This window comes from Lacerta agilis, chromosome 6 (assembly GCF_009819535.1).
Source record: "Lacerta agilis isolate rLacAgi1 chromosome 6, rLacAgi1.pri, whole genome shotgun sequence".
Classification (NCBI taxonomy): Eukaryota; Metazoa; Chordata; class Lepidosauria; order Squamata; family Lacertidae; genus Lacerta; species Lacerta agilis.
In genome coordinates this window covers 40,692,073-40,709,380 of record NC_046317.1, presented here as the reverse complement: position 1 = coordinate 40,709,380, position 17,308 = coordinate 40,692,073, and the positions used below count along the sequence as shown (strand labels likewise).

At 39.8% G+C, this 17,308-nt stretch overlaps 1 protein-coding gene and 1 long non-coding RNA gene across 2 annotated transcripts in view; one reads left to right on the top strand and one right to left on the bottom strand.

Moving 5' to 3' along the window:
• LOC117048397 overlaps positions 1-17,308 on the top strand; it is a 42,830-nt gene that overhangs the window by 23,157 nt on the left and 2,365 nt on the right. The window lies entirely within an intron of this gene.
• FAF1 (Fas associated factor 1) overlaps positions 10,613-17,308 on the bottom strand; it is a 173,149-nt gene continuing 166,453 nt past the window's right edge. The window contains exon 19 of the mRNA XM_033152173.1: positions 10,613-11,760. Coding sequence (XP_033008064.1) covers positions 11,677-11,760 — 84 coding nt within the window. The 3' untranslated portion in view covers positions 10,613-11,676. The remainder of the gene's footprint in view (positions 11,761-17,308) is intronic.

Sequence of the window (17,308 nt, the reverse complement as noted above, 5' to 3'; positions counted from 1 at the left end):
GGGCACAGCTGTTTAAGATGTAAAGACCCTTTAAGCATTTGGGAGCTCCTGCTTATAGCTCTGAGAAAGTAAACTTTGAATGACCCTCCAGGTTAGTTTAGTCTGGGATCTGAGAGCTGAAGGGTGGTAGAACCAGACTGTGGGTTTTCCCGCCAACAAAGTGGGGGTGGGTGTCGTATCACTTCCCCTGGAAATGTGTGTTATCTTTAGGGCTGGGCAGCCCCCCCCCTCCACAGGCAGAAATTGACAGAAGTCTTTTCTTCCAGCAGGGAAGGCTGCCCAGGAGCGAGGAACAAGGCACATCTTGTTGTATAGTTGTGCAATGCACAGAGAGAGGGTTGCTCTCCCCTAGCACAGCAGAGCATAAAACGAAGCAGGGTGTTTTCTGATCTCTCTCCTTATCCACCCATCAAAAACGTGTGCACTCTAGAGGTACGCTGAGGGTGTCATTTCATGACCAGAAGTCCGTGCTAAAATATAAACACAAGGCACTGCCAGACAGCATGCTTTCCTACATGTTATATTAAAATTTGAGGGCAAATGTTCACCTTTTGGTCTGTTATGCTCTTGAACAACTGGGTCAGCATTCCTTTCTCCCGATCTCAGCGTTCTGCCTCCCCACCCTCATCCCAGGAGCCACAGGGACCTAGTTGGTAGCAATTATTCTTACTAGATCTTTTACCTGCCCTTCACCAGAGAGTCCAAGGGTGGGTTACAGCAATATAGAAGTACACCTTTAAAAACGGTTTTAAACAAATGCATGCTACCTGAAGCCGCAGTTAATCTAGAACAATGACCTGGATGATATCCTACACTGGACTGATTTTTGAAAGTTAACCTGCATAACTTCATCTCTTTGATAAGGTCCCACTTCCTCCTGCCACTCAGCACCCAGGCCATATCCACACTGCCTGCAGTTTGAGGCTGTTGTGGGAGAAATAGTGATAAAGCAAGTAGCTCTCCTTTAAACAGCAGTTATACAGTGCATGAGAAAGAATACAGAATCCAAGCAAAAGAACAAGAACCCATCAGCATGGATAGGCCTCACTCCAAACTAGCAGCCAGTAGTGATTCATCTTCATAGGAATAGCAAGATCAACAGTATAAACCAGGGGTCAGCAACCTTCGGCTCTCCAGGTGTTTCGGACTACAATTCCCACCATCCCTGACCACTGGTCCTGTTAGCTAGGGATCATGGGAGTTGTAGGCCAAAACATCTGGAGAGCCGAAGGTTGCCTATGCCTGGTATAAACAGTACCAAACAAAGGATAATGACTTCCTGTAGTGAGTAATTTTCAGGATCTCTTGAGACTAAATTCCACAGTATAAAAGTTGTTATTCAGTTCCAAAATGGCAGCTTCATACTGGAGCCTGTCTCTGAAGTATGGAGTTGCCATACTCCAACAATAAAGTTTGTTTGTTTGTTTGTTGCACTTACTGGTCACCTTCTTTATTACAAAAAGTACGCTTAAGTGACTTAAAAATAAAAATAAAAATAAATCCAATTTTAAATTAAAACAACAGAAAAGCAAAAAATATTCATATATAAAAAGGCAGTCCAACACATCCCACCAACTAAAGGAGGCCACAATATCTAAAACTTTACGAATTATAGGCCAAAAGCATGGCTGAAAAGCAATGTTTTTTCCTGATGCCTAAAAGCAGCCATTGATGGTTCCAGGCATGCTTCCCTGGGGAGAGCATTTTGTAAATAGGGAACCACCACTAAAAAGGCCTATTCTCATGTTGCCAGTCTACACCTCCCTCGAGAGAGGGCACATAGAGGAAGACCTCAGATTATAAATGCAGGGTTCAGGTTGGTCCAGGGAGAGTCCATTGTCAAGCTCCCAGAACTACATGGCTACAAAGCAAAGGCTACAAAAACAAAAGAAAAATAAATCTCTCTTGCTGAACAGTTTAGGGACAGATTTATCATTATATCTATTTCTGATATCCAAGTGTGAGTGCAGATGCTTACATAGCCAAATCAGCCCTACAGCCCCACAAAAGGGAGGTATTAGCAGGCTCAGCTGAGTCCCAGGGTTCACCAAAGTACAACAAAACTGTAGGAAAGGGCTGTGAGGTGGCCATGGAATGCAGACTATTTGTTTCATGGGGAAGAACCAGATAAGAAGGGGAATCAAATGGAGTATTATGGAGAGGGGCATGGTTGCATCACCTGACTGGAATAGTGAACAGGAGAACTACACACTGCAATGTTTTTTGTAGGTTCCAATTGTATATGATCTGTAATTACGTTTTTTTTCTAGCGCAAATCCAAGAGTTGCAAAGTGAGTCTTTAATAGAGTCCATTATCTCCTTTTTTAGAGTGACCTATGCTGAGTTTCCAATTTAAAAATTTCCTCATGTTGTGCTAACTTTAAATATAAGCATGAGTCTGAATAACGTCTAGTACATTTCTCTCATCTCATTGGTAGAAGATATGCCCCATGACATATTGAAATCCTGTATTTCTTAGGAAACTGGCTGCTAGTTTCATGCTCAGGTTCTGCAGGGACTTTCTCATTGGTCAGACTTTCAAATAATAATTATTTTTAATGGTGCTTTCAAACAAGGACATAACCAGAACAGTTGTTAATTTTGCATTATCTGGAGCGGGGGATGTTCAGGCAATCATTTGCAGATTTACCTGTTAACTGTCATAAACATCATTTCCCTCTCCTGCTTTTATTGTTTTGCTTCCTCCTCCTTGTTGCAGTGACACTACTTTTATTTATTTATTTTGATTTAATAAGTTTTAAATAAGATTTAACCACTTGTTGAAAAGGGTTAGGTTCCCAGATCTGTCACACTGTGATAGGAAGCTGATTCAAAAGCTTGGGAACTTCTATCCCAAATGCTTGTTTGGCAGTGGCCTCTAACCCAACAGATGCTGGGGCTGCCCATCCGAGATGTGGCAAGTAACTGAAAAGAAAAGATCACAAAGGCAACTTTGCCTGTTCAATTACTTGAGAGGAAGCACGAGTCAAGCAGAGACTTGTTCATATCGAGCTAAAAGCAGGGCCCCATTGTCTTCCCCTTTTAGCTGCTGTCTCAATTTACCCGAGGCAGGAGAAAGAAGACTTGGTAGTTGAAGCAGCTCTAGCAACTTAGTGGAATGGCCTTTTCTGCTAAGGAGGATGTTGGGACCGCACGTCCCATCATTCCTATAGGAAAGTGTTAAAAATATAGGATGATTCCTGCTGGCTCATGGCAAGATACCCACAAGCAGGACAAGAGAGCAATAACCCTCACCCACCATTGCTCCCTAGCAGCTGGTGTTCATAAGCATGCTGCCTCTACTCTGGGAGGCCCGAGGTGGCTATAATTACTAGAATTCCAATTGTATAATTGGAAGGGACCTTGAAAATAATCTAGTCAAACTTCCTGTTGGTAGTCTCAGTGCACTTCTTGGCAGGAAAGGAAGTTCTGCTGCCTTCACTTCCCCCTTCTTCTGACCTAGGAAATTTGAGAGGGTACCGGGGAGGGGCAAGATAAGGTGCTCAAGCACCCATTCATGTTTGTGTACCCTTGCTAGGAGTACAGTATATGCAAAAGGGCTCAAGCCCATTTGGGGGTAAACACAGTGGTCCTTGTGGAACCCTAGTTAACATTCCCAGATCTTAAAGGGTGAAAACTAAGCTGGGAGCACAAACAAACCAACCAACAGTACATGCCCCTTGCAGCTAATGTAAGACATTAATCTGGCCGCTCCATTTTGGACTAGCTGCAGTTTCTCAGTAGCCTTCAAAGGCAGTCCCTTGTAGAGCATGTTTCACACAATACATTTGTGTCATCTTTAAAATTGGCACAAGTCCCTTTATCTGTTTAAGCAACAAGGGAAACAAATATTTTGTTCAGTGACCCTCACATCAATCATTAACTGTTAACTTGTAATTTATTCAAATGTCTCAAATGGCACATAAATTGGGCCATTCTAGTAATGGAAGTAGCTGTTCCATTTGCCATTCCATCTCTGGCAGCAAAATCTTTTAGGCCAACCCTAGTTGTTTACCATATACATATTTAGCCAGGTTTGTAGAGTTCAGATTAGATCCTTTCCCTTTCTTTCCTTCCTTCCTTCCTTCCTTCCTTCCTTCCTTCCTTCCTTCCTTCCTTCCTTCCTTCCTTCCTGGTTCCCAAGTGTAATATCAGGATTGTGTGGCTTGGTTGCAAACTTCGTAGGTTTGCTGTAGTTGGATGGGGGTGTTTGAACTGTAGGAGAGTCACCCTGAGTGAGTCTACTTCAGACTGAGGTGAAAATTCTAAGGGTGTTGGTAGCTCAAAAATAGACAGATCATTGGGGTTGCCTTTGGGGGTTTGGAAACTGATCAGACTTAATCCAAAGGAGAAGGGTGTATTGTGTGGTTCAGATAGCCATCTGGCCTTTCTGATAGACTGAGGAAAACTTTTGAGATTAGGTCCACTACAGTTAAAATGTAACATTGCTGTTTAGACTTCAGGTGGGCACTTGGTATTGCAGTCATACCTCGGGTTACGGCCGCTTCAGGTTGCACGTTTTCTGGTTGCACACCGCGCGGAACCCGGAAGTACTGGAACAGGTTACTTCCGGGTTTTAGCGCAAATGCGTAGAAGTGGTGAATTGCAACCCGCTTATGTGCAGATGCAGCGGGTTACAAACGCTCCTCCCGCACGGATCGCGTTCGCAACCTGAGCATCCACTGTATTAGCCAACAGAAATAAATGACTTGCAGTCTGGACAGGCCTCTTCACCAATGGACTTTTGGGGTTCCAAAATGTGTCTGGCCTCTGTCAAAGAGAGATGTGACTTTTGGGGTTAGCATGAGCATCTAGAGGAAATACAAGTAAGTTCTGCATTTCAGAAGATTATTAATAGCATTCAAATGGGACCCATATGACATACCACCTTAATTTCTATTCATCCCAACCCCTTAAAAAAGCACAGCAAATACAGTAATCCCCAAACCTATTGGTTTAGATACAAATATAAATTGCAACATCCACACATTGATAAACAAACGTAACATTATGAAACCGAGCAAGATTGAAAGCAACAGGCTCTTTCCATGAAACCCCCCCCCCAAATGATTTAAATAAATCTTGATATATAAATATGTTCCTGCAAGTTGGGTGTATATCATTGACATTCAGAGTAAACATGGACTATAAGCCTTCATTAAAAGACAAAGGCCCCCAAGCAATGCTGATAGGTTTTAGATTTGATCTATTTTCATCCTTAATTTCCTGGCAGTTAGAGAGGAAATATAAACACAATTGTATTAACTTTTAAAGACTTAAAACAGTTTGGCACCTGGTTACCTAAGGAGAGCCTACATCCATTGCACCCTCCTGTAATAGAAGATCTGCATTAGAGGTCTTGCCATGTGTGCCTATTGTGAAATCAGCATGGTCGATGAGCACACGAGACAGGGCTTTCTCAGTGGTGGCTCCACTTTATGGAACTTTCTTCCAGTTAACATTTACTTGGCCCACTGAGTTTTGGTATTCAATAAAGCCTTTAAATCTTATCTTTTTACTATTGCCTTTCTTTAAAAGAGTTTAGGTCAGATGTAGCCTATTTGGTGTTGCTGTTTAGCACTGCAACTCTCATCAGCCACAGCCAGCATGGCCAGTGGTCAGGGATAATGCAAGCTGCAGTCCACAGCATCTGGAGGGCACTGTGTTGGTTACTTCTTGTTTAGGTGCTTTAGCAGTTTCTTTCATGAATCAATTTGCTGCCTCCACTCAAAGCTTCCTATTTTGTCTGATATTCTAGTTTTTTAAAATAATTCTATTGTCTCTCTTACTTTGTGATAGCTTGACCCTGAAAAGCAATTAATAACTGAAATAAATACATACATATTTGAAAGCTTTTATTTCCCTCATTTGCCCCAATCAGCCATTGCCTCCTTTTAAGAGAAATAACTTGCCTATGAAATTTTCTTAATGCAACCAGTCAAGAGTTCGGCTTCCTTTTTCTCAGTTCAATAATCTTTTGCCTTTGACACAAAGTTATACAAGTGTAGCTAACGTACAACAAACCACCAGTCTCCTCTGAGCAAGTGGAACTATACAAACACATAAAAGTATTTTCTTAGAGCTGCAACATATTTGCAACTTTCTGTGCAGTGTTGGAAAAACATTTTCCCAACCTCTTGCGCACAAACTTCATGTAAAGTGGCTTAGGACACAAAGGGAAGGTGAATAGGTTCACTTCTGTCAAGTGGCTTGACGGAAGATTTCCTCTGGGAAACCCATTTGTGCCACCTTGAGTAACACGAGGGAAGAAAGGTGGAATATACCGGTTATGTAGCAAATAAAATAAATACAAGCCTAGCTTTTTCTTTTTTTTAAAGACACCCTCTTATTAAAATGTGCACTTTCCCCTCCGTGGAGCTGAACTTAATGCAGGCGTTTAATACGAAATGGCCCATACCAAGATAGCAACAATTCTGAGTGGATGCGCACTCCACTTTCTGAGTGCATCTTGAAGCTCAGTTAAAACGTTGCTTATTTGCAAAACACCAGAAAATGTAGGGGGAGAATTGATGATGTGTACGTTGGAATAGGTGGCAGGCTTGTGATATGCAGAATTCCAGAATAAGTTCAGAAGCACATACCTCTACTGATGAGTTGGACTGACCAGTTGCCACAACACATTTATTGCTACTTAAGTACATGTAGGAATATTGCAGAAGACTGCAACAAGCTAGCCCTAAGAATATCAGTTTGAAACATAGTCAGCAAGGGATGTGTGCAAGAAGCTCATGCAAAAGTGGATACTGATTTACATCTAGATACACATCTGCACTGCAAAAAATCAGCCTACCAAATATTTGAGGGGGACCAGGGCATGCTTCCCCCTCAATTTTCCTCCCTGCAGTACTCTGATGCTCCCCACAACCTACTGGGGGCAGGATGGATGTTGTTGAGAAGTAGCACTGGGAATGGATGGCTGTGAGCAAGGTGGCAATGATAACAGAAGCACAAGACCAGTGATGGCGAAACTTGGCCCTCCAGCTGTTTTGAGACTACAACTCCCATCATCCTTAGCTAACGGGACCAGTGGTCAGGGATGATGGGAATTGTAGTCCCAAAACAGCTGGAGGGCCAAGTTTCACCATCACTGCACTAGACGAATCAGCAGTAACAGCCATGGGTGTAGCCGGGGGGGGGGGGCTGCTGCCCCTCTAAATCAGCAAAAATTAATACAAATCTGAGGTTCTGCCCTCCAACAAAAGCCTACACCCCTAACGAAAATCTTGGCTTACACCCATGGTAGCAGCCACTGTCTTAATTGCCCTCAAAAGCTTTGTTGGGGCCCAGAGGCACCAGTGTTTTTCTTTTCAGTGCTGTGCCCTTTCAAAATGTATTTGGGGGGGGGGAGTAGCCAACTAAGCAGTTCCACTAGTCAGTGTTTTAGCTGCACAGTGGAACTTTCCGCCCTGTAAATCTGCTCTGGAGGATTGGGGAAACAGATTTAAGGGGTGGAACAGATTTAAGGGGTGCAAGGAAGTTCCACAACACAGCTAAAACTCATTCAACTGGCAGAACTGTTTACTTGTATATGGGCCACATTATTTTAAGGGGGAGGTTGATGTAAGCAAATATCACACTGAGCTGACTAGTTCGAGTCTTTGTATGCATGTTCCTGTTTGTGTCCAGCACACTGAAATGGTGCTTTTTATCATAATACTTGTTTGTAAACTGTTTTGAGTAAAAACACATTTAGAAAGGTATGATACATATTTTATTAGAAATTAAAAGAAGTAGTTGTGCAGAACTAGTGATGTGCAAGTAGAACTGGACTGCAGCCCAGATCTAACATGTCAAACTGTTGCTTTGATAAGTATATGGGAATACACTATATTATACTTATATCCTCGTTGTGCGTTCAAAAGCCCCATCAAACACAAGGAAGGCTACACTGTTCATTCCTGGACTACTTAGTGTTTGATCTTTGAAAAAAGACATTATTTTGCTTAGTTATGGAGAGGAATAAAAGAACAATCATGGACTCTTCCAAGACAAAGGTAAATTAGATTTTAGTAGAAACTTCAGTGTAACTGCAAATTTATTTAATGTTTCTAATGTCACTGAAAAAAGTACAATTTATGAAAGCTGTCGTCCTGTTCTGCTACATCTTTTTTTCTTTTTTAAAGACGGTTCCATAAAAACTCACCCCCATTAAATGTAAAGAGTGTAGGTGAAGAGAATACAGAGGAGACATTTGGTTTTGCATAATCTCTAATATCAGTTTAAACAGCAATGTAAAAATGAGGAGGTACATCGGAGGCAGCACTTGCTGCTGCCAGGGAGCCTCCACCTTTCCCCATCATACTGAGTGGGATAATAGACACAAAAAGGAGCACTTTGTTACAAGTTTCCGTTAATTGACAACAATAATGCCTTAAGATTTAATACTAATGCATTCAAGACATTAATGATAATCCATTAATATGAGGGACCTGACAATGTAAAAGTGGAATCAAAGATATGATCCATCATAACAATGTAACAGTTGGGTGGGGATAACAGCTTGCATATTGAATATAAAGGGCTGGTGAATTGATATCAGCAAAGAAAATGTGACTATTGCGGTGGCTTTGAAACAGAGAAAAAATGGGCACATATAAAATTGTCAGTAAATACTATTGCTACATGAACCACAAGCAGCATTATGGGCCCATATTTGTGAAGGCTTTTGATTACAAAAGTTTGTGTTCCCTAAAAATCCAAATGTTAGGAATAAACCAATCATTAGCAATATTTTATTTCAATAGGAAGATATGCATTCTTGCAGTCCTCCAAGACAATGCCTCATTGACTCAAAAGTGAACAGCAGGTGGAATTAATTTTACATGGAGTAAATTACAACCGAATTGGCACAACAGAAGCCTACAGCCAATTTCATGCTGGATGTCTACATTCACTAACCAACCAACCAACCAACCAACCACACAGCATAAACATATCCACAAATTCAGATCAAGTTGTGGAAGAGTATAGGAAACTACCTTTAAAACCTCAAACTGCTATTCCCGTCAGTCATTTGGATGCATTTGTGACTTGATTATGAGATGAAAAAGAAATACTGTAAGTAAACAAATGTTGATGTTGAGATGGGTAAAATGGAAGCATGGGATAAAATAGGTCACAAGAAGATTAAACTACATTTAATAAATTAATAGGGAAGTGAAAATGTGTAGCCAAAATACAGTATCGAAATAAAGCTGAAGAAGATAAAAACAGCACAATGACCTCACAAATGAAACTTATCATATAAGGTAAAGGTAATTTTAAAAATATTCTATACAATGATCTGGTTTCCACATCACATAAAACTATACATAAAAATGAACATGCAGTGTGCTGGTGCACAGTACTGGAAAATTCTCCTCTGCTTCTGCTACACTGCTGAAAAACAAGTCAGAATTTAGAGAGAAACAAACCATGAACCTAGGTTTGGATGTCACAGCAAGTCAGACTCTGGCTTGTTTTGTAGTGGCACGGCAGCAGCAGGAGCAGGAGAGGAACAGAGCAAGAACTTTTGAGCACCATGCATAATAATAATAATAATAATAATAATAATAATAATAATAATAATAATAATAATAATAATAATAATATTTATACCCCGCCCATCTGGCTGGGTTTCCTAAGCCACTATGGGCGGCTTCCAACAGAATGTTAAACCATTGATGTGATGTGCAAACCATGCTAATGCATATCAATATTTCAGCAAGCCCACTCATAAGAAGTATGGTTGACAACAATCTAAATGAACATTTGCAGATGAATGCTAATTAAGGGCACAATTCAGAATCCACTTGCTTCAGAGAGAATTTTGATGCAGAAACAAGTGGTAGACCACAGTTCCATTCATTCCATTGGAAGGGTTAAGCATGACCTTAACTGTAATTAAACTGCATGGGACTTTTAACTTGGAGTAGATTTCATTCTTCCTACTTATGTATGGAAGAATGTACTGTATGTATGGTTTTTTTTACATTTCTTACTTCTGTTTGCAACTTGTATAGCTTTTCAATTAAGGTAAGAAGCTGGATTTTTCCAATACATTCCATATTGTCTAATGTTGAGTTTCATGTACTGTAGATTGGGGCCCTGCGCGCAAAATAATTGGTTTGACATGAATACATCACTACTGTATATGTCCTGGGTGCATTCACTAACATAATTGTTTAAGAAGACTCCCCCCCTCCACATTTTGCATTTTTGGTAAAAAATAATATAATGGCTTTACTAGCCACCTAATAACCATACACTAATTTCATATATTCAACATTATGAAAAGTGGAACACCACTGACAATGTTTATAAGTTTGTTTCTGATTCACATTAAATCTTCATACTTTGATACAATCTTGAGTTATATGAAGAAAAAAACCAATGTTCTGTTTAGTAGCTGATGTTTCTGTGGTGCTCTCAAATGCTATAACCTACACCTAGATTTTTGTTGCTTTTTTTTAAAACAAAAAGCTTATAAAATTATTTTGATACAATTTTAGGCAGCAGGTATAGTTGATTTGGTTTGTATACTTCAGGCTTCAGAACCAGTTCCCTGGGTACACATTACTCAGGATCAATAATGAAAATGCAATGAGGAAGATTTCTTAATACACTGTAATTTTACATTTTTATTGTTTGGTGAAATAAACAAGGTGCTTTAAAACAGCAGAAAAAAAATACAAACAAGTGCCAGAATGAAAGGAAGCAAAAAGGAAATAAAGGGCAAAGAGAAGGGTTCCTATAATTTCTTCCACAATGATGAGCAAAAAATAAAATAAAATGTGTGTTTGCTATTTGAAACACTTTTAGAGGCTGGTAGTCAATATCAACTTATTACTGAACTATCAGCTAGATACCAGTTATTTAGTACTGGCCCATTTCTGAACATTATTTAGATATTCACATCATCAGCAGTTCAGCACACTGCAGTGTAATGGAAAGTACTCCCTAAAATGAATTGGAACTGAGATCCAAAAGGGGAAAAAGGTAAATAAATATCTTGCATATATGTCAAACTATATTCTCCAAACAAAACCTTACATCTTATGAAAGGAGTCAGAAAGTACCAACAAAACAAAACAAAACAAAACAAAAAAAAGGTTTCTGCTTTCTACTACTATAATACTGTTAAATCTCCAAGGCTGAAGATGTCCCATGTGTTGATTTTCTGCCTTTTTTAAAAAAATTAGGTGGTGAATTAGAAATTCAAACACAGGAAGAAAATGCATATATATGAGAGCACTGGTTCACCGAGATATCAAATATACAGTATTCTAGTGTCAAAAGTACAGGCAGAAATGTCCAAGAATTCTTGGTGAAAAGGGGGTAATTGAGGAGTAAAAATTCTACTTGACAATCACTCACATTTTAACAGTGCATTAATTATAACAAAAGCCAGATGGTAAGTGAGCAACAGAGTCATAGTGTTCAGTGTTTACTGCAGAATATTTCTTTTCTGCTCATTTAAATGAGGTTGGAAACATATACTCATGTATGGAAAACTTTTAAGGAGCTATGTTTATTCTTCCTTCCCGGCTTCTTGAAAGAGGCAGAGTTGTGACATTGATTTTTGAGTTAAATGACAGTACACGGTGATTTGGATAAAGCATTCACCGTGCCTCGTTCATTATCAAAGGATTGCTTAGTCCTCCAATCTGGCTTGATCTATTCTTTTGCCTCTAGGAAAAGTGTTTCTTGAGGGTACAATTTTAATTCCAGTAATGATTTATTTGGATCCAGCTGGGTCACCTGTGAAGACAAAAAAAAAAAAACAGGGGGGGGAAAACTGAAAAAACAAGTACAGGTAGCCATCATATACATTTTCAAAAGCGGACTGATAACTATTTTAGGGCATTTTTATTTTTTTGCTTATAACATTCAGGAAAATAGCACCAATTCATACATAAGAATATGTATATATATTCAATGGGCTGCAAGAAAGATAGGTTTATTGTAAGTTGCATTTCGTATCACCTGGCAAGAGGTCTCTTATTTTCTTCATTTAGAGAATCTATCAGCATTTGTCAATGCTGATAGATTGTGAGATTATTGGAATCTTACAGGTACACAGGACAGAAACGACATGCCTAGCACTTTTTTCCTATATAGACCCAAAATATTCACTTAATTTAATTGGTGTTTCAATTATCTAAATGGCTTAGACATCCTCTAATCATTGCAATTTGATTTTGCATTGCATTGCAGAGAGCATTTCACTTATGTACTGTAATTGACAAATCCATTTCAGCTCACTCCATGCTTAAATTCCATTGACTTTCTTTCCCCAATAGTACTTGGATATGATTACATTTTCCAGGTTTAAAATCTGGGCTTGAAAAGATATATTACTGGAAACTCTACTGCATAATAGGCGAGTGATTTAATTGTTTATCCACACCTGTGAAACCAGACTGTATGATTTACCTACAATTGCTGTCTAGTGAAACACATACATTAGAAAGGAACACAGCTCTACTACAATATGTATGTACACTTTTGTGTAGAAGTATACAGTATAACTTCTCAGCAATTACAATTTGAGCTTTTAGGATAGGGTCTCACCTGAAAACATGAAATACATGTTTTATTAGACCAGATTGCCATTCCTTCCATTCCCCCTCATATTCTGTATGCAAAATTACTTTTCACTGGCAGACTGTACATGGGCAGTGAATTGCGGTATGATGAATAACTGCATTGGAATATGTAGCTGCAATCAAATGCTCAAGCGTGTAACCACATAGGGTGCATTAAAATTTGAAATAAGTAGTAACTGTCTACTCTTCACAAACACAGGGCAATTTTATGTCAGACATTATTGAACAAAGCAATTTACAATAGTTGCTGAAGTCCCTCTTTGTGAACAGAAAAAAGATAGTTCCATACCATTGTTACTTGAGTCTTATTGCTAGTGTCATATCCCACCTCAGCCCTCCACTGGTGTTCTAGCTTTGTTTCAACTGCTCCATTTTTCTGTCTTTTTAAAATTGAATTGATTTTATTTTGTTTGGATAGTTAGTATTTTAAATTCTATACTGCTTGTTGCACTTGGTGATGCTTTGCTGATGGAAGGCATCTGTCAGCAGAACAGGGAGGAAGGGAATTTTCTGGGGGTTGGGGGACCCTCCGAGGCAGTTTTCAGATGGAGTGGTGGTCTTTGGAAGGAGAAGGGAGCACCTAACTTTCTATTCCTCCCTGTTCCACTGATGCATGCCTTTTGTCAGCAGAATGACACCAGCTAGATTCCACCACATACATAAATATGTCATAACACCACCATACCATGAATGCTTGAGATTATAAAATGTTTTAAAAGCCCATTAAAAAGTATTTGTGATATAGCATTTTCTACAAAGTATTATTTCCAGAGAACATGCCACTTAAAATGAATGGGAAGAAACTATCTTAGAAAATATGTTTTATAAAACTACTGCGACTCTGAATTCTGTTTTGCACTTACAGAAGCCTACTAATGAAGCTTTTTGTTTCATATTTAAAGCCTTTAGCATTTCACTGCTACAGTGCTGAACCATTCTTTGGACAAGAGGTACCGTGCACCTGAGAAAAGCAATTTGCTTTCTCTGTTCAGTTCAAGTCTGTATCTAATTAAATCCACTCACTTTCCAAATCCCATAACCCCTTTATTGCAAAAGCAAGGAAAGGTAAGTAGAGTGAGAATGTCTTCTGTGTATCAGGCGAAAACTGGTTTGAAAAGCGAGGCTGGGTTAATGAACACTATCCTCCAGACTGTAACCAGATGGAAACCTATTATTCACTTGAGTGTAATTAAGGATGCACATCCTAATCGGAACTCTTGGGTTTACAAACTCAAGTTACCCTTAATAACAACTATCAACGATGTCCTTTTCTCAAGTGTTTTCAACTTTGGAGGTTAGCCGAGTACCTGTGCTAAGAGAAGGTTTGCTGCTTTTCACCCTTGATTTCAGTGTGCCTGCTGGTTTTTTAATTCTCCTAGGGACTGCAGAGTTTGCAAATGTTTACACCATTACCCAATTAACTAACAATATGGCTCCTACATCTGTCAACAAACAAAGCTGTTGTTGCTTTGTTTTAGCTGCTTGGCATTTTCTGTTCATATGGGTCGCCATTGTACTTAATTATCACGCCAGATCCCGTCTGCAGCATTTACTTTGTTATTTGTAGTATGTAAATATGTTGCTTTAGCATGGAAAACAGAAGCTTTATTATCACTCCTCTGACCAAAAGATAGGCTTTAGATGGCAAGCAAAAAACCTGAAAGCAGCAACAACTGAAAGGAGAATTAGAAACAAGTTATCTCTGGGCATATTCAGGCAATACTGTACTTTCCTCCTGAAATTGTATCCAGGGTTACAGCAAGAACCATCTTAATGAAAACAAACAAAAAAATCCTTCCAGTAGCACCTTAGAGACCAACTAAGTTTGTTCTTGGTATGAGCTTTCATGTGCATGCACACTTCTTATCTGAAGAAGTGTGCATGCACACGAAAGCTCATACCAAGAACAAACTTAGTTGGTCTCTAAGGTGCTACTGGAAGGACTTTTTTATTTTATTTTGTTTTGACTATGGCAGACCAACACGGCTACCTACCTGTAACTGCATCTTAATGAACATAGTCTTCTTCCCTCCCATGCCCTCTTCACCACTTTCTGATACCTGATACCTTGTGTGTGTGTGTGTGTGTGTGTGTGTGTGTGCTTCTGATCTGACGCCCTGCAAAGTTATTTTTACATTCTTTTAGTTCAAATAACAGTTTTCTGTTGGCAAACAAGTAAATCAAACACCATAATTTATCCCACACTTCTAAGTCCTGAAAATTAAGTTCAATATTACCACATTTCTCTTGGAGACTCAAATATTTACATCAAAAGCCATTTCCTAATATTAGGGACATCCCTAAAATGGCTTGTATTTCTGCCTACATTTCAACCTCAGGTAGCAGTTTGCCACTGGGATTCATTATTAGCCAATTAGATATGACCACCTGCGGCTTGTCCAAAGACCTTATCTAAGTACTGTATAGTCAACCTTGGGAGAATCATCCTTAAATTTTAAATTTCTCTTATTAGTGTCTGGATTTCCTAGGGCACTTGAAGGGGTGTCACACATGGTCTTTTCCTCTTGACTGTGGATTTGGCTGTAACCTTCACACTCTCCCTCTTCATCCAAGAAATGTTCTATGGGCATTATATTTAGCTCAGCGACCAGAAATGATGGGGGGGTTTTAGTGCAACCAACAACCGGGAATCCCAGTTTGAGAAACATTGAAGCTGATGGTTAAATAGTATTTATATATAAAGAAGAATTACTCAAATAGTAGACAATAATGTATTCAATAATTTAAGGGTACAATATACTATCAACTAAAGTAACTAAAATTATCCCGGTTCTCATAATTCCATTGCATCATATATTGTAAGAAGGGGACATGGGTGGCGCTGTGGTCTAAACCACTGAGCCTCTTGGACTCACTGATCGGAAGGTTGGCAGTTTGAATCCCCATGACAGGGTGAGCTCCTGTTGCTCTGTCCCAGCTTCTGCCAACCTAGCAATTCGAAAGCATACCAGTGCGAGAAGATAAATAGGTACCATTGTGCCAGAAAGGTAAATGGTGTTTCCATGCGCTCTGGCTTCCATCACGGTGTTCGGTTGTGCTGGCCACATGACCCAGAAAGCTGTCTGTAGACAAAAGCCGTCTGCCTTGGCTTGAAGCGAGATGAGTGCTGCACCCCATAGTTGCCTTTGACTGGACTTACTGCCCAAAGCAGGGGTCCCAGAACTTACCCGGCCTCGGGCCTGTTCCTCTGGTGCTGATTGCGCAGCAGGCTGGAGGGTGGGGGAGCGCGCGCCCATACGTGCGCACCCTCGCTTTTTCCGGTGCACTTCCGGGTTGGCGCGGCACCAGAAATAGCTTGTGCACGTGCACACGGGCCTCCGCAGGCCTGAAAGTGTGCTGGAAATGACGTTTTGCACATGTGCAAAAGCTATTTCAGTCACTGTGCCGACCCAGAGATGGGCAACCGCACCACACAGCGCTGGTAAGAGCAGGGGGGGGGGTCGTCAGGGGCATGCACAATTGGCTCGCACAGCCTGCATCCGGCCCGTAGACCTTAGTTTGGAGATGTCTGGCCCAAGTGCTATTTACCTTCACCTTAAGATGCTAGTAAACATTTGCATTGAGGGGAAAATCAATAGAAAGAAAGAAAGTTCTGAAATGGAATTGCTAGGAGAATAGTAGCTGATATCTACTCAGTGGTCCACCCCCATTGTTGGGCAGATAATAACCAGCAGAATATGGCTCCCTATGTTAAAGCTCCGTTCCATTTTGAAGCACCATACCTCTGGGTAAAGCTATTTAGGCTACAATGGCTGAAACAGTTATACCATTAGAAGCCAACAGAAAGTCTCCAGTCACTTTCAGTGGATCGCGGACTTCATCCACAGTGTTTTCTTGGGTTGGGGTACTGTTTAGGTTTTTTTTGTATCTTTATTTAGGCTCTTATGATTTATATGGGAATTGTTCAATTTGGTTGTGTACTTTTGATGTTTTCTTTATTGTTTATGACTGCTTTTGTTATGTTTGTATTTTTTAATTTTTGTATGTTTTAAGTCACCTTGAGCATGCGTTTTAACTTTGGGAAGGCAGCATACAAATAAATGATAGACTGAATGACTGATTGATTTTCTAGGGTTTCTATCAGTATAGTGGATTTGTATTCCAATACATTTCTTAATAGAGCTCATCCTCTCCAAGCCCCTATTTACATATTCACCTTAGCTGACCCTGCACATAACACCAAATGCTCACACCCTGTACAACAGCAATTTACTGCTTCTTACATACAGCTCCTTATGCACACTGACTCAGGGAAAAAATGTAAAGTGAAATAATGGCAAACAGCCTAGTCAGGTCATTTAAAGTAATGATAGGAATATACAACTATTGTAAGTCAAACATGAGTAACAAGGATCATACTCATTACTTTCATTCACGCCCTAGAACAGGATTCTGTTCTCAAGCAGGCAAACTTCCTTTGCCATTTACACATGCTTGAATTACTCTGGTGAATCTAGTGGACAAAGAATCCTTTAACTTTCTTTCCTAATCCCCCTTATCAAGGTGTAAGTGCTGTGAAAATCACTTAAATGCACACCTGGTGAAGGACAAAATCTTTTTCAAAATCTGTATTATCTCAGTATGACACAAACGAGAACAGTGAATCCATTCTGTCTGATAAAATAATAATCTCTACGTATACTAGGATTCTGTAATTAAGAGCTTCAAACAAGGGTCCA